Source organism: Podarcis bocagei (assembly GCF_964188305.1).
Source record: "Podarcis bocagei genome assembly, chromosome: 3".
Taxonomy (NCBI): domain Eukaryota; kingdom Metazoa; phylum Chordata; class Lepidosauria; order Squamata; family Lacertidae; genus Podarcis; species Podarcis bocagei.
In genome coordinates this window covers 79,045,257-79,071,113 of record NC_138127.1, presented here as the reverse complement: position 1 = coordinate 79,071,113, position 25,857 = coordinate 79,045,257, and the positions used below count along the sequence as shown (strand labels likewise).

Below are 25,857 nucleotides of genomic sequence, written 5' to 3'. Positions count from 1 at the left end.
TGTGTGAATGGGCTACTGCAGTGCAGATACACTGCCACATAGGTTCCTATCACCTCACAGGCAGCCTATTTTCTCAGTGGAGCCAGTTCACAGTCCCCGTCTCCAAGTGAGCAGAGGCTCTGTGTGTGCCGAAATCAAGCCCTCACCCACACAGGTGTAGCCAGGCTTTATGTTTGGGGGGAGGGCAGAACCTCAGTGAGTTATGTTTTTTTTCTAAAAAAATGTTTAGGGGTACTCTCATTTTCCTACTCATATTGAAATACTGCCCCTCAATGAGGACGAACTTAGATTATTGTTGTATTTTAATATTTTGCTAGAAGCTGCCCAGTGTGGCTGGGGGAACCCAGCCAGATGGGCAGGGTATAAATAAAATATTATTATTATTATTATTATTATTATTATTATTATTATTATTATTATTATTATTATACAAAATGTTTAGCGGTATGTGTACTCCTGCATCCCCCCAGAAAAAACAGCTTTGGCTAGCCCATGGTCACCCACATGCATGTGTGAACAACACCAACCCCTAAACATTAATTTTTTTGGGGGGGAGGATACCTTTACATTGGTGTTTTGCTGCTGAATGCTTTTTGAGACCAGCAGGACTTGGGGTTGCTTATTATGGCTGTTTATAGGGGTTGGTGTGGTTCACACATGCATGAGTTTTCAGGGAGAAGGGGTGTATATGTGTGTGTGGCCATCTGTCATGGGTGCTTTAGCTGAGATTCCTGCACTGAAGGGAAGGGTTGGATTAGATGACCCTCGGGGATCCCCTTCCAACTCTTCAGTTCTCTGTTTCTTCGACTCCAAGACAGCGGGAGCCCAGCCCTGCCGAGCAGCAGGATCCCTCAGGGGAGGACCCCGCCGAGACCCTGCACGAGACACCGAGGGAAGCGGCCTCTTTAAAGCGCCCTTGCCGGCGAAGGAGGCGGGGACGTCGCCACAGGAAGTGCCCCCTCCCGGAGCCGAGGAAGGGGAATAGGCCCCAAGATGGCGGTGGTGGCGGCGGCCGAGCGGCTCCTGTCGGAGGGGGAAGGAGGCGCCATGGACTCGGCGCGGCTCTCGCCGCCGCCTCTGCCCCAGCCCCGCGGCGGCGGCGGGGAAGCGCAGCCCCTCGAGCAGCTCCCGCAGAGCAACACGCTGGTGGGGCTGCCCATCGTGGCCATCGAGGGCATCCTGGGCTTCCTGTCCTACGACGAGACCAGCCAGCTCCGCCTGGTGAGGGGCCGCGTCGTGGGGGGAGAGGGAGGCGCGGGACCGGGGGTGGGGAGGAAGGAAGAAGCGACGCCTCGGACCCCTGCCTTGGCTGGGGGGGGGGGATTTGGGGGCGCGACACTTCGCATCCGTTCGCTTTGCCGTTTCCCCACCCCCACCCCTCCCCTCCGGATTGGCAAGCGTTTCCACTTGGTTTTTTGATTCGGTTCGGGGATCCGAACTCCACGCCTCCTTCCCCGGCTTATCCCTTTTCCTACTTGATTTGGGAGAGACCGGCGTGGTCGCACTGGATGACCTCTGGATTCCCTTTCTTTTGGAAATCCTCTCTCCCCACCCCTCCTGCCCACCTTGAAGAAATCGCCCGCTCTTTTTGGGGGGGTGGGGAGGGAGGGAGGGAGGGAAAGGGATCCAGCCAGAGGTTTAACGGGGGAGGGCCAAGGATGATGGCCGCAGGTTGCAGCCCCTTTGCGGCAGAGCTCTATTCGCCTGCTGCGCCTTTTTCGGGAAAGATTGGGAATCGGTGGTACGACGCTGGGGGGGGGGGAGTGAAGGTCTCTGTAAATCGGATCCTCATTGTATCTCATTAGAACCCTGTTCATATTCAACATTCACCCCCTTACCCACCCCGCTTCCTTGTATTTTGACTCCCCCCCCCCTTGACAGCGTTTCCATTGCAGACCATCTCTTTATATAGCATGGGCGATGGGACTCTTCCGATGAGGTTGATCGTGTAGAGTTAATTTCCTCTACCATGCAAAGAGACTGCGGTACATAATCTGTGCTTTAGGCCTGTGTATCATTTCTATAGTGCTTTCTAGTGAATGGAATGCTTTTCTTTCTTTTGGTAATTATTTAATGTAGCTCGTTGTAATTCCATAGAGTTGGGGGCAAGTGTATACTGCTAGGAGCCATTCTCAGAAGATCTCGAGTTCATCTAAAGGCAGAAAATCCATGTGGCAATAGTCACATGGGAGGGAGGGAATTTGTGAAATAAGAAGAGTATCTACTGCATCTGTTTTAGTTCTGTTCTGATAAAGGCACAGTTTGGATGCATTCAGTAGCTTTAGAATTTCAGTATCATAAAGCAGATGTTTAATAATCTAAGGCTTATATTCTCCCTAAGCTAGTTCCTAGCTGTGGAATGAAAGCTTTACTATTGTCAGACTTTCTCCATATAAAAAATCTTAAAACATTATTGAAAAAAATACCTCTACATTGATGCTTTTGAGATCAGGTCCATGTTTTGATACAGTCTACACCAGTGTCCAATGTTAATTTTTAATTTTAATGGATCCCCACGTATGTGCCTGTGAATGCCGTCTCTGTAGGTTTCTCTGCAAGATTATGGCTTTTTCTCCACAGCAGTACAATCCTTTGTGTATTTACTTGGAAGTAAATCGGATATTAATCAGTGCAGCTTTCCCTCAGGTAATGTGCAATTGCATAGGATTGCAGTCTAAGGCACTCAACCTTGGGAGTGCCTCCTACTTCAGGGTAGATATGCATTGGATTACAACACAGCTTTTTGTGATGAACAGTGTCATTGACTGCTTAAAGGAGAGCTTATTTTGATTCCTGATGCCTGAGATATTTGACACTTTTTGAAAATAAATATGACTATGAACAGAATTTTGTTTGCTTTATTTCTCTTGTTGGTATGTGCAACCTATGGTCAAGGCATTAAGCAAATTGACTAACTTGTAAAGCTTTGACAGGTTTTTCCACCTTTCAGTTTTCATTTTCTGTTACCTCTTCATCAAACAGCATTACAGCCCTTTGGGGAAAAAATTAGATAGATGTGTGTAATACCATGACAAACATCTTTGGTTAGAACAGGCATAGGCAAACTTGGCCTTCCAGCTGTTTTGAGACTACAACTCCCATGGTCCCTAGCTAACAGGACCAGTGGTCAGAGATGATGGGAATTGTAGTCCCAAAACATCTGGAGGGCCGTGTTTGCCTATGACTAGGTTAGAACATTGAATTAGAAGGGGAAATGTGCATTATTGCTTTTGCCTCATATTCCTCTGATCTTGGAGGGTGGTTGCCATCTAACATACAGCCCAGTTTTATACATAAGTGCTCAGAAGCTAGTCTCATTCTGTTCATCGGACTGTACTCACAGGTAAGTGAGTTTAGAATGGCATTCTTAATTTATCTTAAATATTATTAGAATTGGTGTAGCTGAGATTCCTTGCTAAACAGAAGCTGCTACCAGTGCTTTTTTTCCGTGGGTACACATACCCCTAAACGTTTTGTGAATCTAAGTTTGGCCTCATTGAGGGGCAGTATTTCAATATGAATAGGGAAATTAGAGTATCCCCCAAACATTTTTTTAGAAAAAAGCACTGGCTACTACAAAGGACAGTTGCGTTGGCCACTTCATCACTGTGCTATGAAAAACTAGCTTGGGTTAAATATTAAAGCTTTATAAGAAAGTAACAGTGGATTTCTAGTTGCTATTGTGAAGCAAACACCAAACCCTCTCTTTTCTCAGCTGATGTGTTTACGTAGGCATCAAACTGATGTAGCTAAGCAGCCAAACATTCTATCCGCTTCACAGTGCATAGCAATTGACGGGAAAGATCCAAGTAAGATTCCTTCTTGCTTCAGTGGCTTGAAGAGTGGAATTAATCATATACAGTTGATCATATTCATGGTATATACAGTGGTGCCCCGCAAGACGAACGCCTCGCAAGACGGAAAACCCGCTAGACGAAAGGGTTTTCCGTTTTGGAGGCGCTTCGCAAAACGAATTGCCCTATGGGGTTGCTTCGCAAGACGAAAAAATCTTGCGCGTCCCCGCGGGTTTTTTTCCGCTCCCCCCCTTTTCCTAAGCCGCCTATCAGCTGTTCCGCTGAAAAACCCGCTTAACAGCTGATCACGGAAAGCCGCTAGACCGCTGTAGCGCTAATCAATGGGCTTGCTTCGCAAGACGAAAAAATCGCTAGACGACGAGAATCGCGGAACGGATTCTTTTCGTCTTGCGAGGCACCACTGTAATGCAAATCTGATAAACCTGTACTAGCTGTCTAAAAGGTTCAGTATCCTACAGTTGCCCAACTTGTTTCCTTTTCCAGTACAGTGGTACCTTGGTTCTCAAACTTTATCCTTTCGGGGAATCCTTTCGACTCCTGAAACCGTTCAAAAAGCAAGGCACGGCTTCCAATTGGCTGCAGGAGCTTCCTGCACTCAAGCAGAAGTTGCGTCGGATGTTTGGCTTTCAAAAAACATTCACAAACCAGAACACTTCCGGGTTTGCGGCATTTGGGAGCTGATTTCTTTGACAACTAAGCCATTTGCGAACCAAGGTACCACTGTACTTGTCCCATTTGTTTGTTGGAGCAGAGATAGCCCTGTGCCGTGTTCCCATAGTGCAGCTTGGGAGCGCCTTGTGCAGTTTACTCCTCTCTGTCTAATAGAAGCGGCAAAAACAGTTGTGCTTAGTGATGTGCTTATATTTATATGAGTGTTTTTGAAGCACAGTGTCCCTCCACTGCAAGGGGGAATTGATTATTTGAAGGATACGTATGAGAATAACTTAAGCTGCCCTGCTCAGAAGTGAGACAGATGGAAAGACAGTCTTAGGTTTTGTTCTAGGTGCCTTGGGCTCATGCAGCACAAAACCCTACAGTGGTGCCTCGCAAGACAAAATTAATTCGTTCCGCGAGTTTTTTCGTCTTGCGAATTTTTCGTCTTGCGAAGCACGAAATCCCATAGGAATGCATTGAAATTCAATTAATGCGTTCCTATGGTCAAAAAAAGTCCAAACAAAGCCAAATTTGGTACAACAAGAGTTTATTAAGTGCTCTTTAAAGTCACACATACTGTAAAGAGCAGTTCAAAAACTGAAGGAACAATAAATTAAGTTTCTAAACATGACAGAAAAACATTTAAAAATCAACAAAGTGTACAGTACATTTTCTAAGACTCTGGGGGACAACTCGAAGAAGGTTCCTCTTCCACTCTTTGCTTCTTGCTGAAGAACCTGTCCGTGGTCTGCTGCTTCACCCGCCTTTTCAGCACCTCCCTGAAAGGCGACATGACCCTCGTATCAAAAGTGTTCACAAGGTCATGTGCCACGTGCTTGTCAGGGTGGTGCCACTGTGCAAAAGCCTGCACATCCTTCCACTTCAGGCAAATGTCCCTCAGTTCTTTGGAGGACAGCCGTTCCTCAGTTGCTTCCTCCTCTTCCAGCGAGGCCTGCTCCTGCGCAGCCTCTGCCTGCAGTTCGACCAGCTCCTGGGTGGTCAGCTCGTGGTCGTGCTCCTCCACCAGCTCGCTGATGTCCTCCTCTGTGACCTCCAGGCCCATGGTCCTCCCCAAGGCAACAATGTCCTGCACCACTGTTGACTCTGGTGCATCAGAGTCACTTGGTGCCACACAGTCCGGCCACAGGCTGCGCCAAGCGCAATTCAAATTTCTCTGGCTGATCCCATTCCAGGCCGTGGTGATCATCTTCAAGCAGGTGACGATGTTGAAGTGGTCCTTCCAGAATTCCCGCAGGGTGATGGTGGTGCAATCAGTCACCTCGAAGCATCACCTGAAAAGCTCCTTGGTGTAGAGTTTTTTGAAATTGGCGATGACCTGCTGATCCATCGGCTGGAGCAGTGGCGTGGTGTTAGGCGGCAGGAACATGATGCTGATGAAGCTGAACTCCTCCAACAAGTCCTCCTCAAGGCCTTTAGGATGAGCAGGAGCATTGTCCATCAGAAGCAAAGCCTTCAGCGGCAGGTCGTTGTCCAGCAGGTACTGTTTGACAGCAGGGCCAAAAGCAAGATTGACCCAGTCCACAAACAGCACACGTGTGACCCAAGCCTTACTGTTGGATCGCCACATGACACTCAGCTGCTCCTTGTCGACCTTGTGTTTCTTGAAGGCCCGTGGGTTCTCCGAGTGGTACACCAGCAGGGGCTTGATCTTCAGGTCGCTGCTTGCGTTGGCACAGAAGAGCAGGGTCAGACGGTCCTTCATGGGCTTGTGGCCAGGCAACTTGGCCTCCTCCTGTGTGATGAAAGGATGAAAGTCCTTTTGGGCATCCTCTTCCAAAACAGCCCAGTCTCGTCGCAGTTGAAGACCTGCTGTGGAACGTAGCCCTCCGTCTTCACAACCTCCAGGAACTCCGCTGCAAAGTCTTCAGCCGCAGAAACATCAGAACTGGCAGCCTCTCCATGCCTGACCACGCTGTGGATTCCAGATCTTGTCTTGAACCAGTCAAACTAGCCTCTGCTTGCCTTGAAGACTCGCCTGAGGTTCCTGGCTGTTCCCGGACGAGGTCTGCGTGCAAGGCCTTGGCCTTCTCACAAATGACGGCCTCAGTCACTGTGTCCCCTGCACGCTGCTTCTCTTCTAACCAGATGAGCAGCAACTTCTCCACCTCCTCCAGAACAGCTGGGCGGTTCTTCACAATCCTGGTGACTCCCTTGGCTGCATCAGTTGCAAGGATCTTCTCCCTCATCTTCAGGATGGTCCCGATGGTCGATGGATTCCTCCCGTACTCCCTTGCGAGGTCTGTCACACGCATTCCACCGTCGTGCTTCCGGATGATCTCCTTCTTCATTTCCAGCATAACCTTCACCTTCTTCCCCTCGCCGGCCTCTGCAGCAGCAGTCTTCTTGGGTCCCATGGCAGCACAGCTCCTACCTTCGTAACCCCCCCAAAAAAAATCAGTGCTTCACATCCAAAAAATTCAAAAGCACCCAGCCACCCACCACACAGAAATTCAAACCCAGAACCAAGTCTTTGAATTCCAAACACCCCAATCCAAAATCCAAAAACCCCCCAAAAAGTTTTAAAAGTTTAACTTACCGAATGGCTGCAAAAGAAGTTTTGGAAAAGCTTCAAAAATCACCAAAGTCTTCAAAAACCTCAACTATTCCCCCAGCCACCCACCACCCAGAAATTGCAAACCCCTCCCCAACTGTTCCCCCAGCCCCTCCCCAACTGTTGCAAACCCCTCCCCAACTGTTCCCCCAGCCACCCACCACACAGAAATTGCAAACCCCTCCCCAACTGTTGCAAACCCCTCCCCAACTGTTCCCCCAGCCACCCACCACACAGAAATTCAAATCCAGGATTTTTTTAAAAAAACAACAGAGTGGCCCAATGGTCACAGAAAATCATAAAAATTCAGAAAAAAAACCACACAAGCTTCCAGATTCTTGCAAACCCCTCCTCAACTGTTCCCCCAGCCACCCACCACACAGAAATTCAAATCCAGGATTTTTTTTTAAAAAAACAGCAGAGTGGCCCAATGGTCACAGAAAATCATAAAAATTCAGAAAAAAACCACACAAGCTTCCAGGTTCTTGCAAACCCCTCCCCAACACCAAGTCCTTGAATTCCAAACACCCCAACCCAAAATCCCAAAACCCCCAAAAAAGTTTTAAAAGTTTAACTTACCAAATGGCTGCAAAAGAAGTTTTGGAAAAGCTTCAAAAATCACCAAAGTCTTCAAAAACCTCAAAAAAGGCTACCACACTGCATGCTATGAGTTGCTCCTCGAAGTCAAGTCGCAACTGCACCTCTTCAAGCAATGCATCCTGGGTATTAACGGTTTTACGAAAAAGGAAACAAACTTGCAAGACGTTTTCGTCTTGCGAAGCAAGCCCATAGGGAAATTCGTCTTGCGAAGCAGTTCAAAAAACGAAAAACCCTTTCATCTAGCGAGTTTTTCGTCTTGCGAGGCATTCGTCTTGCGGGGCACCACTGTACTGCCCTATATGCAACTTGATTTTGCTGTTGGCCATGACGCTACCCACTCAGCAGTATTTTGCCCAAAGAGTTCAGACCAGGCTCTTCGTTACAAAGATTGAACGGAGATAATCATTCTGGGCTCCCATCTTCTATCACAGTTAAGATAATCCTCCTATCAGGTAACAATTCTCCATCTGGTGATTCTGAAACATATGCAGATGTGAGGAATTACTGACAGAGCAAGTTAAGCAGAAAAAATTAAGCAACTAAACAAGCAGATATCCAGTTATTAGGAAAGTGTTCTATGACCAATTTCAGGCAGCTTCTCAACAGACAGATGAATACATGGTAGAACATGAGCAGTAGTTCTTATGTGTTTTCCTTGTTCTGATTTTAACCTTAATATTAACAACATGTGCAACAATAGGCTTATGAAGCAGGTGATGAGTACAAAGAAACAGAACGGAAAATTACTAAACTTCTGATCCCAGCCACCCCTTTATCATATATAAAAATGCACCTTGAAACTATTGGAATATTTGTATGTGTTTAAGATGCCTTGTTTAATTGCCCTGTTGTGTTCTTTCACTTTATAGTGGTGTGCTGACATCCATAGTGCACAAGGTGCTTTCAATTTGTGGGATTTGAGCAACAACCTCCATGGCACATCCCTTTTGAAGGCGTTCAATGTACTGGTACGCACACTGGGTACTAGGTTGTTATTCATTTGTGAACCCCAGGACTGCTCTGGAAGAGCGAAGGAGAGAAACTGGATAATGGGTGGGTGATTCCAGACACATATTCTGTTCAGTACCAGTAGCTTCAACCAAGATAATGGAAGCAGAGGCGATCATGAATTTGACACTGTTTGGCACCGTGTTTACATCCTGTGCTGATCAATATGCAGCTGACTCTTGACTCTATCCGCTCACCCCAGGCATGCCGAGGTATTTTTAAGCTGGTGCTTGGAGACTGTCGAAGAATGGATGAGAAAGAACAAGCTGTAGCTTGATCCAGACAAGATGAAAGTCAGATTTCATATTAGTTCTCCATGCACTTGTCTCATTAAGACTGGGCTACTGTAATGCGCCTTTGAAGAAAGTCTAGAAACTTTGAACTAGTACAGAATGTGATTGCCTGGTTCTTGGCAGGGACCAAAAATCTGGAGGTGTTATCCAAATATTGTGTCAGTTGCAATGATTATCAGTGAGTTTCCAGGCCAAATTCAAAGTGCTTTGAAGCACTGAATGACTTGGTGTCTGTGTCTGATTGGGAATATAAATGAGGGTAGTTAACTGGGTTTTGCATAAGCTATTGTTATTTTATACTGATGTTTATTGTTGCTATTTCTTAAAAAAGGTTTTTGTGTTATGGATTTGTACTTTGAAATATTGTACGCTGCTCTGTGGAGTCCTTTTTCAAAGAGCAGAGTATAAATCCATTAAATAAATAACTATAAATACAAGCCTGCTAGTTTAGAGTAACAGGGATTAATACATTATTTCAGAGTACATGCTCAAAACACTTCTGTTTGATAGCATCCAGATGGCATCAACTTGACTATGCTTCTTGTTACTGATTTTCAGATATTTATAATTACTATACTTCCCAGCACAGTGAAGTATCCTGATCCGAAGGAATGCATGGGGGCAGGGGCTGCATCTCTGAAGCCCTTCAGAAAGATTTACCGTAAATACCACTGCAGGAGGCACTGAAACCAGCTCCTGCAGGGATCTTCTTACATTTTTAAAGAAACGTCAAGGCTGTGAGTTACTCAGCACTTGCGTAGAATTGCAGGAAAGCTCTAGAATCTAGCTTACCTAACATTCTAACCTAAGGATTCTTTTTAAAAAGAGACTCTCCCCAAGGCCAGTTTTGTTGCTTATGGTTGCAAAGATGCGTTTGAAAGTGTAGATAAATCTTGGCTAAGCAGCAGAAGCCAAAAGGATCATTGGAGGTGATTCTCGGGAGTTGGGTGCTGAGTCTTCAATGCCTTGCAAAGCTTCTTTCCACCATTTGCCTCAAGTGACTAGCGGAAGCAGAATAAACAATTCTGCAAAATATAAGAGATCATACAGACTTGTGTAATTTATACAGGTTTGTGGAATTCATCACCTCGGCATGTAATTTAGATTCTCCACCTCCTGCTCCTGCAGTGTAACATCACTAACTATATCCTGACAAAGATATGAGAGACCCAACTAGTTTAAAATGCAGTGTGGATGAGCTTCCTGCACCTGTACACAGCCCCTTCACACAAACGGGGAAACAAACCAGAAAGCTGTAGATAATCGTAGATTCCCATTATGTGCAAACCTTAATGGCTTCAAAGCAAGCCAGGATTGGGTGGCTGGCAGAACTCCAGTTGTCTGGGATGGTTAGCAATTGCTCATAACCAGTGGCACTCAAAAGGAAGGGAGCACCTGCATAGACACTATTGAAGTTGCACGTGTAGCTAGCCAAGTTGCTCACTGGTTTGCTGTACGGTTCCTGAGAGCTGCTGCCTTGGCTTGTCACTGAGCCAACAGTCTAGTTTAGCTTCTTTTGTGCCTGTTAAAAGTGTTCAGAGGAGGAGGTCCGTGGAGCATAAGGATTATATACTTGGATGGTGAAAGTAAGGGCCTCATGGCGCAAAACAAGCCAATTGAATGGACTTCAAAAGACAAAAAGAATTGCAGGTAGTGGAATAAGTACTTATTGAAAGAGATCTCCATGTCTCAACCATCTTAGGAAGTTGACTGCTGTACTTTGAACAGCCAAACCTTCCAGACAAAAGACAACCACATTGCACCAAATGCTAGAGTGGCCTTTGAGATGCCCACATACCAGGGTGGTATTCTGAGTACGGCAGTGAATCCAGGGCTACCTGGAGACTGCATTCAGGTATTCATGAAATAGTGTTTGCCACGAAGAATAGATTAGAATAGAAGAATAGTCCATAATTCTCTGTTTCTTGAGGTTATAGGATCTCCTGGCAGCTATTTTTTCAGCTTTATACTAGCTAGTGAAGAGTACAATCTTTTCCCAATGCCACAATTGACCAGTGCTTATGTGCGCCAGTTGTTATTCATGCTTTCTGTTCTTGTGCACGAGGCTATTCCAGAAAATTTCTCAAGTGTCCAGGCACATCTTCGCACAGACCTATCAAAGTGTGCGGCTTCTGTCTACTAGCCGCGATGGCTTTGCTCTGCCACCACACCCGGAGGCAGCAATGCTTCTGAATACTGGTTTCTGGAAACCACAGGAAGAGAGAGAGCACTTATGTGTGAATCATGCTTGCTGGTTTCCCACCAGTATCGGGTCAGTATGTGAACAGGATGATGGGACTAGATGGGCCATTGGCCTGTCCCAGCCAGGCTCTTACGTTCTTAGATGTTCTTCTGACTTACACTTAGTACAGGCAACCCCCAATTTGCACGGGGATTGCATTCCAAGTCATCACACGTGATGGTGGAGAGCTCATAAGCCTGAGCTACCCTCTTCCGCCCCCTTTTCCAGCCACTTTTGTGTCACCTCAAAGCGTGCGCGAAAATTGATCATTGTCTTTAGTAGAAGACAGCTCTGTTCTTGAGAGCTTTTTCTGAGGTGGAGGGGGAGATCACAATCTTCTTCTCTTTTAAACTGGTTTTCTTTGCTTATTTTCTCTTATAGTCTCCCCTTATAAAAACATGGCTAAAGCTATTTTTGGGGGGTGCTTCTATCTGGCACTAGTAAGAAAAACACTCACTCTTTTTTTCACAGCTTTGATTGCTTTTTAGGTTTATTGACTCTGAAATTTCCAAACATAGCAAGTTGAGCCTTTTTGAGATAGTGGCGTCAGTTGGATATTAGATAAGAATTTCATATATGTTCTCTCAAAACTAGTCATTCATGCAGCAGGGACTGGCGATAGGAAGGCAGTGGAACAAGAAGGGGATTTGTCTTAAACTTGATGTGGGGGTAAACTTTGGACGCACGTTTGACATCACTTGATTCAACCGCTCTCAAAATGATAGCCGTGCCATACTGTGCTTGTACAACTATAGACTTGGATTTGGGGAATTAGCTTTACTGTAATTTAAACATCTAAAACCATTAGATATTGTGCAAAAATCTTCAGTGAACTTGACCAGACCCTCCTCGTAGGCTTACCATCTGATCAGAGACTAGACATATAAAGTTATGTTTTAATTGTTTTGATTTTTGTAAAGGAATTTGTTGCAACTTTATTCTATATTTCATTTTAAAGTGCATATGGTTTTGTTTTGTTTTGTTTTGTTTTGTTTTGTTTTGTTTTGTTTTGTGAGGCACTTAGAGAACTCCTGTTATAGAGCAGCTGTATAAATGCAGAGGCAGTAATTAAGTAAGCAATCAAGTGAAACATTGGAGCAAAGGGAAGGTAGGTAAATGAGGAAGAGTCAATGCGGAGGGGGAAGTGAAAAGATTTCTTAAATGTAAGAAATGGAGGAAGAGAATTGGGTAGCATAATGGTATAAAAAGATTCCAAGGCTATTTAAACCATTTATATACCACTTAACTACAGTTGTTCTCTAAACTGCATTATTCTTCCGTGTCCAATCAAAGATCTGCCTAACTCGACATTCTGCCTTCAGCATTCAGTTGGTCCATTACTCTGTGGAAGCCTATCTCAACAAATGGTAATTGGAAGCATACTACCATTTAGGTTCCATTTTCAAGCTATTATAATCAGTATCTATCCTTGATTGATTCAGTCCTTCTTAAAAAGTCGCCTTTGCCGGTGCCATCATAACGTTCTGTGGTGCTTAACTCCGCAAGTTCATAAGGTGAAGTGCTTTCTTTGACTGAAAGGTATTGTCAAAGGCCTACTTCATCAAGTGTGTGGGCCACTTCACGTGTTTGATGAAGTAGGGTGTAACCTACGAAAATTCATACTGCAATGAATTGGTTGTTTCTGCCTTAACAAATTACATATTCTGCTGTTCTGGAATTAATAGGGAACATCCTATTACTCTGGTTATTTTGGTAGACCCTATGTAGTTTTTCTAGTTCTAGAATACCTTTTCTGTGATGCAGCTGCATAAAGTATTTCAAATATGGGTGCATCATATTTCACATAGAAGTGTCATTAAAGTTTTTTGCTGTTTTATATTCAGTATCTTTCCTAATAGTTTCTGACATTGGCTTTGACTCCTCGCACCTCCATTGCAGCATTCTGAACTGGCATCTTTTGGGAGACATGCTATGGCCCCCAAATATTCTGTGTAGCTTTAGTAGGGGCACTTTTCAGGGATTCCCCAATTTCAGACCACGTGTGGTTTTTTCCTCAGTAATAATATTAGGCTGAAAAAATTAAGTAACTTCCACAAATGCTGTTAAAATATATCCTTTTGTTTTAGTAGTTTGATCTTGAACATACTAAAGAGTGAGTTTGAATCCTAACTATGAATCTTGCTTCCCCGCTGCCAAAACACCCAAAATTGCATGTCTGAGCTTCAGCCGAGTAAATAGGTACTGTGCAGCGGGAAGGTAAATGGTGTTTCATGCACTCTGGCACTCGTCACAGTGTCCTGTTGCAACAGAAGCGGTTTAGTCATGCTGGCCACATGACCCAGAAAAGCTGTCTGCGGACAAATGCTGGCTCCCTTGGCCTGAAGTGAGATGAGCGTTGCGCCCCATAGTCAAGTTTGACTGGACTTAACCATCCCAGGGGTCTTTTACCTTTTTACCTTTTACATGAGTCACATCCACCATTTTGTCGTTCGAGTTGGGATACAGCCTTTTGGAGATCCTTTGTTGTGTAGGATTTAACTCCCTGAATATGTGGGTGTCAGTCTGCAAGCCTTGCTGTCCCTTTATCCATCCCTACACATATTGCTTATGTGTGGAATTCTATAGCATTAGTGAACAGAACCGGTTTTGTTTCTATGTTCCCAGGTAGATTTTGACTGAGGTTGTAGTATTCTGCTTTGCCACTAGGTGTCAGGGTACGCATATCATTGCCTAATGTGTATATCAAGGAACTCTAAAGTTAGTGGGTGGAGAAGATGCACATTAAATTATGACATGGGCAGTGCTGGGTTTTTCTCTCTTTTGCTTTTGTGTGTGCTTTTGTCATAGCTGACAATGTTTCAATTTTTTAAAGGGAAATTCTCTTATTCCGAATAGGATTCCTCGCAAGAAAAGGGAAAAGTTGACAGCTATGGCTTTTGTGCTGCGGCAACATTGGAAATTATTTCTGATTCATGGATGTCAAGCCACATTTGTAGAAGCCAATACAGTTGTTTTAGAGATGCTAGCCCAGGGGAGATGGGAACATGCCAAACATTTATATTAGTCACAAACTGTATGTTTTCTAGGCACCTAGGTGCTCTATGAACCCAGTGTTTTTCCAACACGCAAAGCATTAGTACATAAAGTCGTTCATTTGGCTTGTAATCTACTTTCAATCTCTTTTATGTCGGGGAAAGCTTAGATCGGCATGCTACAATTTAACTGGAGGTTCCAAGATCAGAGACTTTACAGTATGAATTAAGAAACTTCCCTGATTTGTAGAATACGTTACAGTGGCACATAACGTTATAAACTTCTTGCGCTCAAGTATCACTTTCAGGGAAAGATGCTGTAACTGTTTTCAAGGACATATTGTTAGATTCAGGTAAAAAACAAAGAAGTTTCTTCCTTTGCTGAAATGTAGATGAAAATATATTTAACAATGCGGAAAAAATACAGCCTTTCTGTAGCGTATATTGAGTGCAGAGCAGAGCAGCCTTTTAAACCAAACACCCCAGGAGTTCATTTCTTTCCATGTTAGCTTTCAGAACCTTCTTCTTTTTTAAAAGATAGAAGTTACCTGGCCAGTAATAAGTAATAATAAATAACTTCCTTCAGCAACCTGTTTGATAACACAACTGTGAACATATTTTGGGTTTTACTGCATTTTATTATTTGTGCTACAAAACTGCGCGCGCACACACACACACACACACACACATATATATCTTCTGATTATAACTCTTACTTGGTGTCTCTTTGGAAGGCCAGGTCAGTCTGTGTTAGACTTCATAATATTTATTTTTTAAAATTTATATATCACCCTTAATCCAAAGCTCTCAGAGTGGTTCACAGAATCTCCTTGTTTTAAATGTCTGAGAGAGGAGAGCCAAATGACTTTGGTCTCTCTCCTTTGATGGTTGTTTTTTTCCCTCCTGTCTTCCTCAAGATCTTTCCTGAATTTTTCTGGTACGGGTGTGTATTTTCAGCTTTTCTTTGGGATAAACAGAACCTGTTTCTTCAGTCTTGCCTCATGTGTATGGTGTTTATAAACCTTTAGTCATCTCTGCTTTCTTCATAAACTTCTCCAGTTTCTCTGCATTCTTCTTAAAATCTAAAAGAAAACAAATCTTCAGCTGACACCTGGTTCATGCCCAGTAGGTGTGTTGTTCAGTAGCTTTGTATCACTGAAAGCTTAGAAATAGTTTTTGTGCAAGCAACTCCAGTGTTCAGAGAGGAAGCCAACTGTGTCCTTTGCCAATGGCCAAAGGAGCAAGGATGATTGCCCCCCCCCTCTTGCATGGCCCTTATCATTGACCAAAGAAGGAACATCGAAAGAAAATATACCTTCCTGTTCCCTTCTTGCCAGCCAGAACTGTATCTGCTCCAACTGATGGTTGTCTTGGGAGTGCAGAATAAAGTGAAAGGGGACACTGGCCTTTGTCATCAGCTGGGTTGCCAGGTACCTGGCCATCTCTGTTCAGGCAAGAACAGCGAGGGAATGTCACTGTGCCCCAGCTGAATAGAAATGCCAGATTGATTTATTGATTATTTATTTATTTATTATACCCCACCAATCTGGCTGGGTTTCCCTAGCCACTCTGGGTGGCTCCCAACAGAAGACTAAAAACAGAATAAAACTTCAAACATTAAAAACTTCCCTAAGCAGGGCTGCCTTCAGATGTCTTCTTAAAGTCATATAGTAGTTTATTTCCTTGGCATCTGATGGGAGGGCGTTCCACAGGGCGGGCGCCACTACCGAGAAGGCCCTCTGCCTGGTTCCCTGTAACCTCACTTCTCGCAGTGAGGGAACCGCCAGAAGGCCCTCGGTGCTGGATCTCAGTGTCTGGGCTGAACGATGGGGGTGGAGACGCTCCTTCAGGTATACTGGACCGAGGCTGTTTAGGGCTTTAAAGGTCAGCATCAACACTTTGAATTGTGCTCGGAAACATACTGGGAGCCGGTGTCGGACCAGTGTTGTATGGTCTCGGCGGCCACTCCCAGTCACCAGTCTAGCTGCTGCATTCTGGATTAATTGCAGTTTCCAAGTCACCTTGAAAGGTCGCCCCACGTAGAGCACGTTGCAGTAGTCCAAGCGGGAGATAACCAGAGCATGCACCACTCTGGCGAGACAGTCTACTCACTGCAGTAGCAGCAGCAGCAGCTACTTGCACCTTTAAAACTTTCTACCTTGTTCTGGCATTGTTTTTGATCTTTTGCCATTCTCTTTTCCCTCCACACCTTTTCCTTTTGTGTGACTTACCTTTTAGTCTGTAAACCTGAGCATGTGCCTCAGCTTCTTTTTGATTATGAGCTCCTTCGGCAGATGAAAGAGTGGAATAAACGTACTGTATAATAAATGGAATTGAAGTGAATGTTATAATTTTTAAAGAATCCATTTAAGAAGAGTGTTATGCCACTTGAGAATTCACTCATGCACCAGAAAGCATGGAATTTTTTTGTTAAGACATCAACATCCACACCATGGAAAGGACAAAGTGACGGTTTTGTAATCTTTGGAAGTGGCCCCATTTCAAATTGTGCTGTGTAGCCTTGTGGCACTTAAGACAAGCTAGTTAATCATAAAAGGGGCTCACAGCTTATTAACTACTAAAGAAGACACCTTGAGTTTTGTTTTTGTATTTTCAATGTAGGTTTGTAAGCGAATGGACTTGGTCTGCCAGAGAATGCTGAATCAGGGATTTCTGAAAGTGGAAAGATACCACAACTTGTGCCAGAAACAGGTTAAAGCACAGCTCCCAAGGTATGTGCTTACCACAAGATCAGAAGTAAAAAAAAATCTGTATTTGCAAGAAGATTATATAAGGAAAGCTGCTTTGCAACCGGTTGTGAAACAAATATTTAAAGACTATATCCTGCTTGTGCCTGATGGATTTGTGACAGTAGTCAAGGTTCTCCATATAGCATGAAGAATGAGCTACCAGTCCTGTTTGTGCACCTTAGCACTGCAGCAGAACAATCTGTACCTTGAATGATTTTCTGTTTGGGTTGACTTTTCCCCCTCTGCTTGGCCCTAGGCTCTCATTTTGCTTGAGTGTCACTGCCTGTCTTGCCTTTGGAGAAGACAGGCGCTATCAGTGATATCCTATAGTAATACTGTAAGCCATCTTTCACCATCCTGGGACCCTCCAGATGTTTTGAAATATAATTACCTGACCCTTGGCTGTACTGGCGAAGACTGCTTGGGAGTTGTAGTCAAAACATCTCACGGGCATCGTGTTGGTTACCCCTGCTGTAGGTCAGTGGGATTATAAATTGCATGGCACACACTGGAATAGGATAGTGAGTTTTGTTTTCATATACCAACTGGCCACTGAAGGGTGTGTGTGTGTAAATTTTAAAAATATTAGAGAGCAGGGCTACATATGGGAATTGGAAAGCCCCTGTGTAGAAGACTGTGCCTTCCACATCGCTTTATATCCTGGTTTATGTATGGTTCTTAATGCGGGTTATCATTCTGTATGCTGGTTTTTTGGCTTCTCAGCACTGCCAGAGGTAGAACTGATTTTAAACGGAGGCACTTACAGAGAAATGTTGAAGCGCTAGCTTCTCAAATGCACAACTTGAGGCCCTTCTATGGAAGCCACAGCCATTTAAGGTCAAGGAAATCACCTCCCAAGTTCAGCATTTCCTGAATGGTAACACCTTCTATGGTACTCTCTCTCCCCAGGAAAACTCCAGCTCAACTCCCATAGCATTCAAAAAGCTGGTTAAAATCTCTTGTTTTGCAGGGCTCTCAGGTTGGTAAACAACTTTGAGTTCTTTACTGTATTATCTCTGTGCTTTATTATAATACATTATCTTCATATACAGCATCTAGCATTTTTAGTACATTTGTAGTCATGTTGGCCACATGACCCAGAAGCTGTACGCCGGCTCCCTCGGCCAATAAAGTGAGATGAGTGCCGCAACCCCAGAGTCGGCCATGACTGGACCTAATGGTCAGGTGTCCCCTATACCTTTAAGCTGCCTTGAGGGTCCCATTTGGAATCAGAAAGTTAGAACCGCTGTGGGGAACCTCCAGTCTGTGGGCCTAATTAGGTGTGCCAAACCTCCCCCTTTGACCTGCAAGGCTATTTTAGCCAAGCCACATCCACCTGCCCTACACGCGACATCACATATTACTGTAAAACATGGCTGAGTTGAACATGTCTTTGCAGGCACTCACTGATCAGTTGATTGGCAGCACTCTCAAAGCATTGTGCATGGGGCTTCCCAAGATCAGCTGATCAGTCAGCGCTTTGTGGGCTGTGCCCTTACCTGTGCCTTTTGATTTCAAGCCATGTGGGCAAAAATGGGTCTCATAATGTCAGGCGATGTCCCGCCCAACTGCCAAATTTGGCTCGGAGAGAGAAACAATCAAACCCTAACCCATGGGTAGGCAAACTAAGGCCCGTGGGCCGGATCAGACCCAATTGCCTTCTGGATCTGGCCCGCGGATGGTCTGGGAATCGCTGTGTGAATCGCCAGCGTGCACATACTTTCCCTCTCCCTCCCTTGGTGGCGCCTCCTCCCTCCCTCCCTCCTGGCTTGTCTCGGCCCTGCCTAGAGGAGGAAGGGGGCTGGGCTTTGTTGGTGCCAGCAGCAGCAGTGCTTGAGCGGCCATTTTAAGCAGCCCCTCTCCAGAGCACTTTCACGCGCCGCTCATTGTCCCTCCGCCGCTGCCAGCCCCTGCAGCTTGCAAAACACAGGTAAGCAGCCACCGGGGCTCATGGTGCTCTTGCATCATCCCCCCCCAAATATAGTCTGGCCCCCCACAAGGTCTGAGGGACAGTGGACTGGCCCCCTGCTGAAAACGTTTCCTGACCCCTGCCCTAACCCATCCCTGGGCTATAACATAGGTCTGACATCGGTGGATGGAGGGACATTGCTGCTGCCGTGAGTGCTGCAAGGTCCATTTCCACATGGCAAAGGGGGCAGAGCCCAGACTCGCCCTGAAGAGTTAAAAGAAGCTCCTGGGAGTCTGGGGCTGCCCACTAGTCCAGGTGGAAATGGGCCTTGCAGCAGAGGGAGTGTGTGGAAAAAAGAGAGGGATATTACTGTTCAATTAAATTAGCAACAGCTTCTGATATCTTCGCATTAGGTGCTGAACTGATAGCATAAGCAATGTCACCTGTATCCAGTTCTTATGCTATAGTGTGAAATATCAAACTGCTGTTGGAATTCTTCTTGGACTCATGCAAGTGTGGCAATGGTGGTGAGCAAAGGAGGGCTATGAGCGATGTTCTAGCAATGCATTTTCCTCATGTAATTATTTTTAAAGTACTCCATCTACTTTTCAAGGAAACTCAAGGCTCTTTAGTTTCACCCGTGTCTGAAAATTACTTGGAAAATAATACGATAATTGTTGGATCTATATAAAAGCAGATTGAGTCATAAACATTATTATTTTGAACTAGAATGGGAAAAAAAGGAACGGCTTCTTAAAGCACACATCATTTTTGGTGCCAGAATCTTGTGAACTTCCAGACACCTGTCCTGCAGATCTCTGCAGTGTTTCTCACTGTCTTGGATGTGTCTTTGTAGACGGGAATCGGAACGGAGAAATCACTCGCTAGCTCGCCATGCAGACATTCTTGCTGCTGTAGAAACAAGGCTGTCCCTGCTAAATATGACCTTCATGAAGTATGTGGATTCTAACCTCTGCTGTTTTATACCTGGGAAGGTAAAGTCCAAAAGATGGCTGCATTAAAGTGTGATGGAATAAGTCATTAGGGCTAAACTTTGTTTTGACGAGCCATTGATGGAAGTTCAGAATCTTCCATAGGCTTATCTCAGATGGTTCCTTTGTTGTTCCTTTGTTAATAACAGATTGGCTTAACAACTTATTAGGGCTTTGATCATATGGTATGTAAATGTACTAGCTGAAACCATTTATAAAACATTGATTAAAATGTGAATTGCATTGCTTGTGAATAAAACGGTAAACGACTCATAAGTTGTTCTCAAGATAATTGCAAGTACCTTTCAATTACTTTTAAAATAGCTTTAAGTCACTGTAGAAAATAGACATTATTAAAGGATATTATAATAATAATAATAATAATAATAATAATTATTATTATTATTATTATTATTATTATTATTATTATTATTATTATTTATACCCCATCCTCCCTAGCCAAGGCCGGGCTCAGAGCGGCTTACAAGCAATAATAAAAACAAGTTGAATGATTACAACTTAAAAACAAAATTAAAATACAACATTAAAATATTAAAATTTAGCCTCATCGCAGAAGGAGAAGGAAAGGAAAAAAGAAAGGGAGGGAGGGAATCAAATTGGCTCCAAGCCAAAGGCCAGGCGGAACAACTCTGTCTTACAGGCCCTGCGGAAAGAAATCAGATCCTGCAGGGCCCTGGTCTCATGAGGCAGAGCGTTCCACCGGGCCGGAGCCAGAGTTGAAAAGGCCCTGGCTCTGGTTGAAGCCAATCTAACTTCCTTAGGGCCCGGGACCACCATATGCTGCTCTTAGCTTTTGCCAGTCGCCATGTCTCAACTTTTCTCATTTGTTTTAGGTAATTGATGAAATTTATCGTGTGTTAAGGTATGTAAACTCTACCAAAGCTCCTCAGAGAGCCCACGAAGTCCTTCAGGAGTTAAGGGACATTTCATCGATGGCAATGGAATATTTTGATGAGAAGATTGTTCCAATTCTAAAAAGAAAATTGCCTGGATCAGATGTATCAGGACGGCTTATAGCGGCAGCTCCAGGTACCTCATGTATTCTCTGAGTACATTATGCAGCTAGTGGGAAGCTATAGTACTTCCACTTCCTTGTGACAGAAGTGGGCGCAGTGTGTGTGTGGGGGGGAGATCTCCACCTATGCTCCCTTGATATCATTAAAAAAGTGTGTTCCATTACTATATTAAAACAGAACATAACGTTTTAAAATAGAAACTATTTGAAGGATCCAGAGAAAAAGTGAGAAGCATTCTGCTAGTGGAAAGTGTGCTTCCAGCTCCTGTGCATGGAAGGGGGAAGGATGATAATTTTCCCCACGCCAACTCTATATTCCCCACAAATCTGCTCTGCTTCCTTTGGAATAGGGTGGGAAGTGGTTTGCAGCAGCTGCAAGGGAGCATAGGTGGAGATCTGCCCCCCCCCCCCCGTGCCCACTTCTGTTCCTAGGACTCTTCACAGGATTGAAGGCCCTTCTATGAACAGAGGTGTCCTTTGGATCCAATCCAATGGCTTCTAAAAGGAAGAAACTTCATTCTTTGGTTATCTTGCTTATATTCATGTCCTTTGTACTACTGAAAGTAACTTCATATTGATGTATGCACGGCTGGAAGCACCAGATTGGTTCTGCCAGTGAGCCTGCACCACGGTATCCTCACTGCCATCATGCTTCATCCCCATTCCATCCCAGTAAGTGTGTTTATATGTGTTGGAAGCTGCCCAGAGTGGCTGGGGCAACCCAGCCAGATGGGTTGGGGTGATGATGATGATAATGATGATATATTATTTTTATTTTTATTATTGTTGCCTAATTTTTCCTTAACACTGCATTAGGAAAAGCAGCACCATGACCTAAATTATGATGGTAATTTACACTTTTTGATTTGGTGGGTGGAGCACAGCTTTCCTGCTCTCCCTTAATGATAGGTTGATACTCCTACAGTGGGAAATTAAATTACTTTCTAGAAGCCACAGAATCCTGTCCTGGTGTGATCGTATGAGTAGGCAGTAGGTGGTACCGGTAATTATTTCTTGTGTGCTAATTTTTTTCCTTAAAGCAAAAACTCTAGTGCAGTGTAATGTCTTGTCAAGCTCTGTTTTTTGCTACTTGATTATCTAGAATTCCAGCTTTGCAATAGAGGCCTTTAGCTCTCATCCTCTTTAGGTTTGGATTTGGGGTTGATAATAGAATCGTAATTACTGAAAAATGTAAAATTAATATACACAGTGTTTTTTCTGGGGGTGCTCAAGAGTATACAGTACTGGTGCACCTCCCTCCCCCATTAAAAGTGTGGCACTTACTGTAACAACTTCATGGTTGAGTACCAGCACTTTTTTTTCTATAAAAAAGGCACTGAATATGCAATACAATAGCTTTCCCCAGTATATAGTAGCAACAGAACATAATACAAACAGAATAACTGATAATATAGAACTCTTCTAACAATACATCAATAATTAAAATAGAAAAATGTACAGTAGTGTAAATTAATAACAAACTTTTTTTTTAACCCCCACGATTCTTACCAAACTAGAGCTGTTAAAATTCTTTAAAGTCTTAGGATAGCCTCACTCACTCTGTACCTGTTCAAAGTCCCTTTTTAATAACCAAATCACACATATTTTTTCACGTAAAATGCCAAGAGATTTTTAGCTATCAAAATAGATATTGAATATAAATCAACTTGGCTTTGCTTCCTCTATATCCTTCCTTCCTTCTGTTCTATATACGATATGCTTCCTACAGTCTTCTATTTTGTATACAACTTTGGCCAGTAAAACCAAACTTGAATCCTAAAACAAAGCAGTGTTTACTTTTTGCCCAAATAATTCACTCTTTATGCTTAAAGTCAACCTTTAGAGGGCAGCAGCCGTATCTCACTTTCCAGCACTAAATTTTACTTTGCTTATAGGGAGGTCTGGAAGCATGAGGTTAGTTCTTAAGAATGTTATTCATGTACTTTACTGGAAACAGTTACTTCAAGGCTTGGGTAACATTCAATGACATAACAACCATATTGCTGGGGGCTGATTATGTGGGTCCTGATTACTGAAGTGACTGTTTCCCATGAATGCTGATTTCATAAGAGAGACCCATGCAACCAACGTCTGTTAACATGGCTTTTTTGTTTCCCACGAGGAGCTCCTGAAATAGATGGGCTAAAATGTAAAAGGCCTCCAACATACCTGGAGTAATATTTAAGGGCAGAATACAGTGGTACCTCGGGTTACATACATTTCAGGTTACAGACTCTGCTAACCCAGAAATAGTACCTTGGGTTAAGAACTTTGCTTCAGGATGAGAACAGAAATCGTGCTCCAGTGGCACGGCAGCAGCGGGAGGCCCCATTAGCTAAAGTTGTGCTTCAGGATAAGAACAGTTTCAGATTAAGAACGGACCTCTGGAATGAATTATTTAACCCGAGGTACCACTGTATACAGTTGGTAACATAACGTTGAAACAATATTTAAGGGGTGTGCTCACTTGAAGGGCAACCTATTCTGCTTGCTGCAACCCAGAGTAGGAGTGTCTCTAAACAGCACTTTCCTCTTTACCTGTTAAGCAGGAATGTAAAAATCTGTGAATATGCTCAAGTCTTGCACATGCATTTAATTTTGTTTCTATGCTGGGGAATAGTTATAGATTTGCTTGTTCACATTCACTTTGCAAACCTTGATGCTCTGTTTTGAAGGCATAAGACTGAGTGCAAGTCAATATCTGAAATGAGACGGGGGGGAAATGTAAATTTTCTCTTCCTGCAGTTCCAGGTCCTTCTGCAGCCTTAACAACAATGCAACTCTTCTCCAAACAAAACCCCTCGAGGCAGGAGGTCACCAAACTCCAGCAGCAAGTGAAAACCAACGGTGCAGGTGTGACTGTGCTAAGGCGCGAAATATCGGAGCTTCGCACCAAAGTGCAAGAGCAACAGAAGCAGCTGCAAGATCAAGATCAGAAACTGCTTGAGCAAACCCAGATCATAGGTGAGCAGAATGCCCGATTGGCTGAGCTCGAACGTAAACTGCGAGAGGTTATGGAAAGCGCAGTGGGCAATTCCTCAGGGTCAGCACCAAGCGAGGAGACTCCTAGGAAAAGGAAGAAGGCTGTCGAATCAATAGGTGCGCTTAGGAAGTCTAAACGCCTTCGGAATAATAAATAACTTTGGAATAAATGACACCTCCAGGAGGATGTACTGCTTTATAGTAGCCCAAGCAGGTTGTCTGGTCTGGATACCGCTATTCAGAGCATGGTGTCATTTAGGCTGCTGGTTCTTCAGAACACCATAGACTTGAACAACTTTCTCTCAATGCTGAGATGTTTCTTCCTAAAGCTGCCCTGCTTCTGTTTGAGTGGGCCTACGGCACAGAATCATTATAACTTGCCATAGATTTGTACTAACCAGACCTGCTCTATCACGTTCTGAAAAGTTAATTTTCCTTTTCTGTGCAGATGACTATTAAAGTGAAACTTATATTTATGCATCTGTTCCTGTAAATGAGTATACCAGATAAACCCAGGCTTAATTGGCTAGAAGATTAAAAGTGGATAAACAGCAGGTGTTCTCTTCACTTGAAAGAACCACTTTTTGAAAATCTCGTGGGGTTGGGTTTTTTTTTTGGCGGGGGGAGGCTGACTTTTTTGTTGCAAGTGACCAGGTTTAGAATGTCTGAAAAGTAGCTTATAAATGTAGGAGTCAACATAACAAGTAAATATGACTTCTGAAGCTTACAGTATTGGCTATATATATTTTTGTAAAACTTAACAGGCAAGGGACTTCAGTTTAGATTTCACAAATGCATACCCTCCTCCTAAGCATTTGGAGCCATATTTTTATCTTTGCATGGAGAGACGCATGCATTGCTTAGTCAGCTTGGTAAAGCATTTGCCTGGAGTTGCAATTAAATCGTTGGCCTCTGTCACCTTTTGTACCGCAATTTCTTGGTTCCTTAGCCATGACTTTGCATTTGCTTTCAGCACAGCTGTTTCTTTTCTTGCGAGGTCATTTTATCTTACTTTTGTCAAGAGTATATAAGCCAGGCTATTTTGCTGCTTCTGCTTGCCTATAGATAGCAGGTACTCTTTTATCTAAAGGTTGATTCCTTTAGCCTGTGAGTTTCTGATTATACACTACTGATGCTGATTCAGCGGTTCAAAGACTATTAAACATTGGATAAAAACGATTTGTTCTTTGTATTACACAGGCTTCCTAAGGCATGGTTCAAATTCTAAAAAGTTTATGTTGAGAGAAAGACCTTACTGTTGCATTGAAATAACTGTCTAATACTGTGTTCCTTACCATAAAAAGTAAATTGATTTCAGACAAAAAAAGCTTTAATTTCTTTTGCACTCCTTCCATTTTGAATTTGTAACTGGAAACACATGTATTGCACTGTACAGTCTGGATTTGTCACTTTAACAGCCTCAAAGTTGTAATGTACAGTGAATTTCTCCCCGGTTATATTTTTTTTAAAGCATCCAACAAGTATTGCTGTCCATGGTTTTTAATTTGCTGTTACCAAACGATGTCACTGTTGCTCGACTGTTACATTTTTCTCTTAATCTGCTGTTGCCGAATGGACATATTTTCACAAGAATGAATTTGAAACGAGAATAGAAAATTGAATTTGAGTGGTCGTTCAAAAGGCCACTCGTCACTTAGACATTTCGCTGAAGTACCTTGGTTTAAAATGGAAGCTGCTTATTCATTTTCATTTGTCAAGTTAAAGATAAAACACAAAGCTTTCCTAAAGACTGTTCTGGGCTTTTTCTTAAATGTTAATCAAAGTCCATTAATTCATAATTTGGAGTAGATTTCCCCCCCATAAAACAATATATTACAATTTGATGTCAAGAGTTTGGAGTTTTGATTTTTTAATTATATTGTTTTTGCTATCTTAAGGCCTTTTTACTGTTTGTGTCCCCGTCCCCCCTTTTAAATGGGAGCAGACTCTTGTGTCTTAGCAGTGGGCATATATTCAACTGTCTCAAGGATAATATATGAATTTTAAAACA

At 43.5% G+C, this 25,857-nt stretch overlaps 1 protein-coding gene and 1 long non-coding RNA gene across 2 annotated transcripts in view; one reads left to right on the top strand and one right to left on the bottom strand.

The window, feature by feature from the left end:
- The first annotated feature begins 978 nt into the window (after window positions 1-978).
- FBXO28 (F-box protein 28) lies at window positions 979-25,857 on the top strand. Its single transcript, XM_081186473.1, has 5 exons — window positions 979-1,221; window positions 16,800-16,909; window positions 19,693-19,831; window positions 20,683-20,878; window positions 23,610-25,857. The coding sequence occupies exons 1-5, from the start codon at window positions 994-996 to the stop codon at window positions 24,002-24,004; spliced, it is 1,068 nt and encodes a 355-aa protein (XP_081042599.1). The 5' UTR covers window positions 979-993; the 3' UTR covers window positions 24,005-25,857.
- LOC308582928 overlaps window positions 12,151-25,857 on the bottom strand; it is a 28,636-nt gene continuing 14,929 nt past the window's right edge. The window contains exon 2 of the long non-coding RNA XR_014005940.1: window positions 12,151-15,259. This is a non-coding gene — a long non-coding RNA (uncharacterized lncRNA). The remainder of the gene's footprint in view (window positions 15,260-25,857) is intronic.

Excerpts from the sequence above, each read along its gene's own strand:
- FBXO28 (XM_081186473.1), top strand. The coding sequence starts at position 994 with ATGGCGGTGGTGGCGGCGGCCGAGCGGCTCCTGTCGGAGGGGGAAGGA. Across the intron at positions 1,222-16,799 it reads AGACCAGCCAGCTCCGCCTG|GTTTGTAAGCGAATGGACTT; the intron begins GTGAGGGGCCGC and ends TTTTCAATGTAG. Across the intron at positions 20,879-23,609 it reads GCTTATAGCGGCAGCTCCAG|TTCCAGGTCCTTCTGCAGCC; the intron begins GTACCTCATGTA and ends CTCTTCCTGCAG.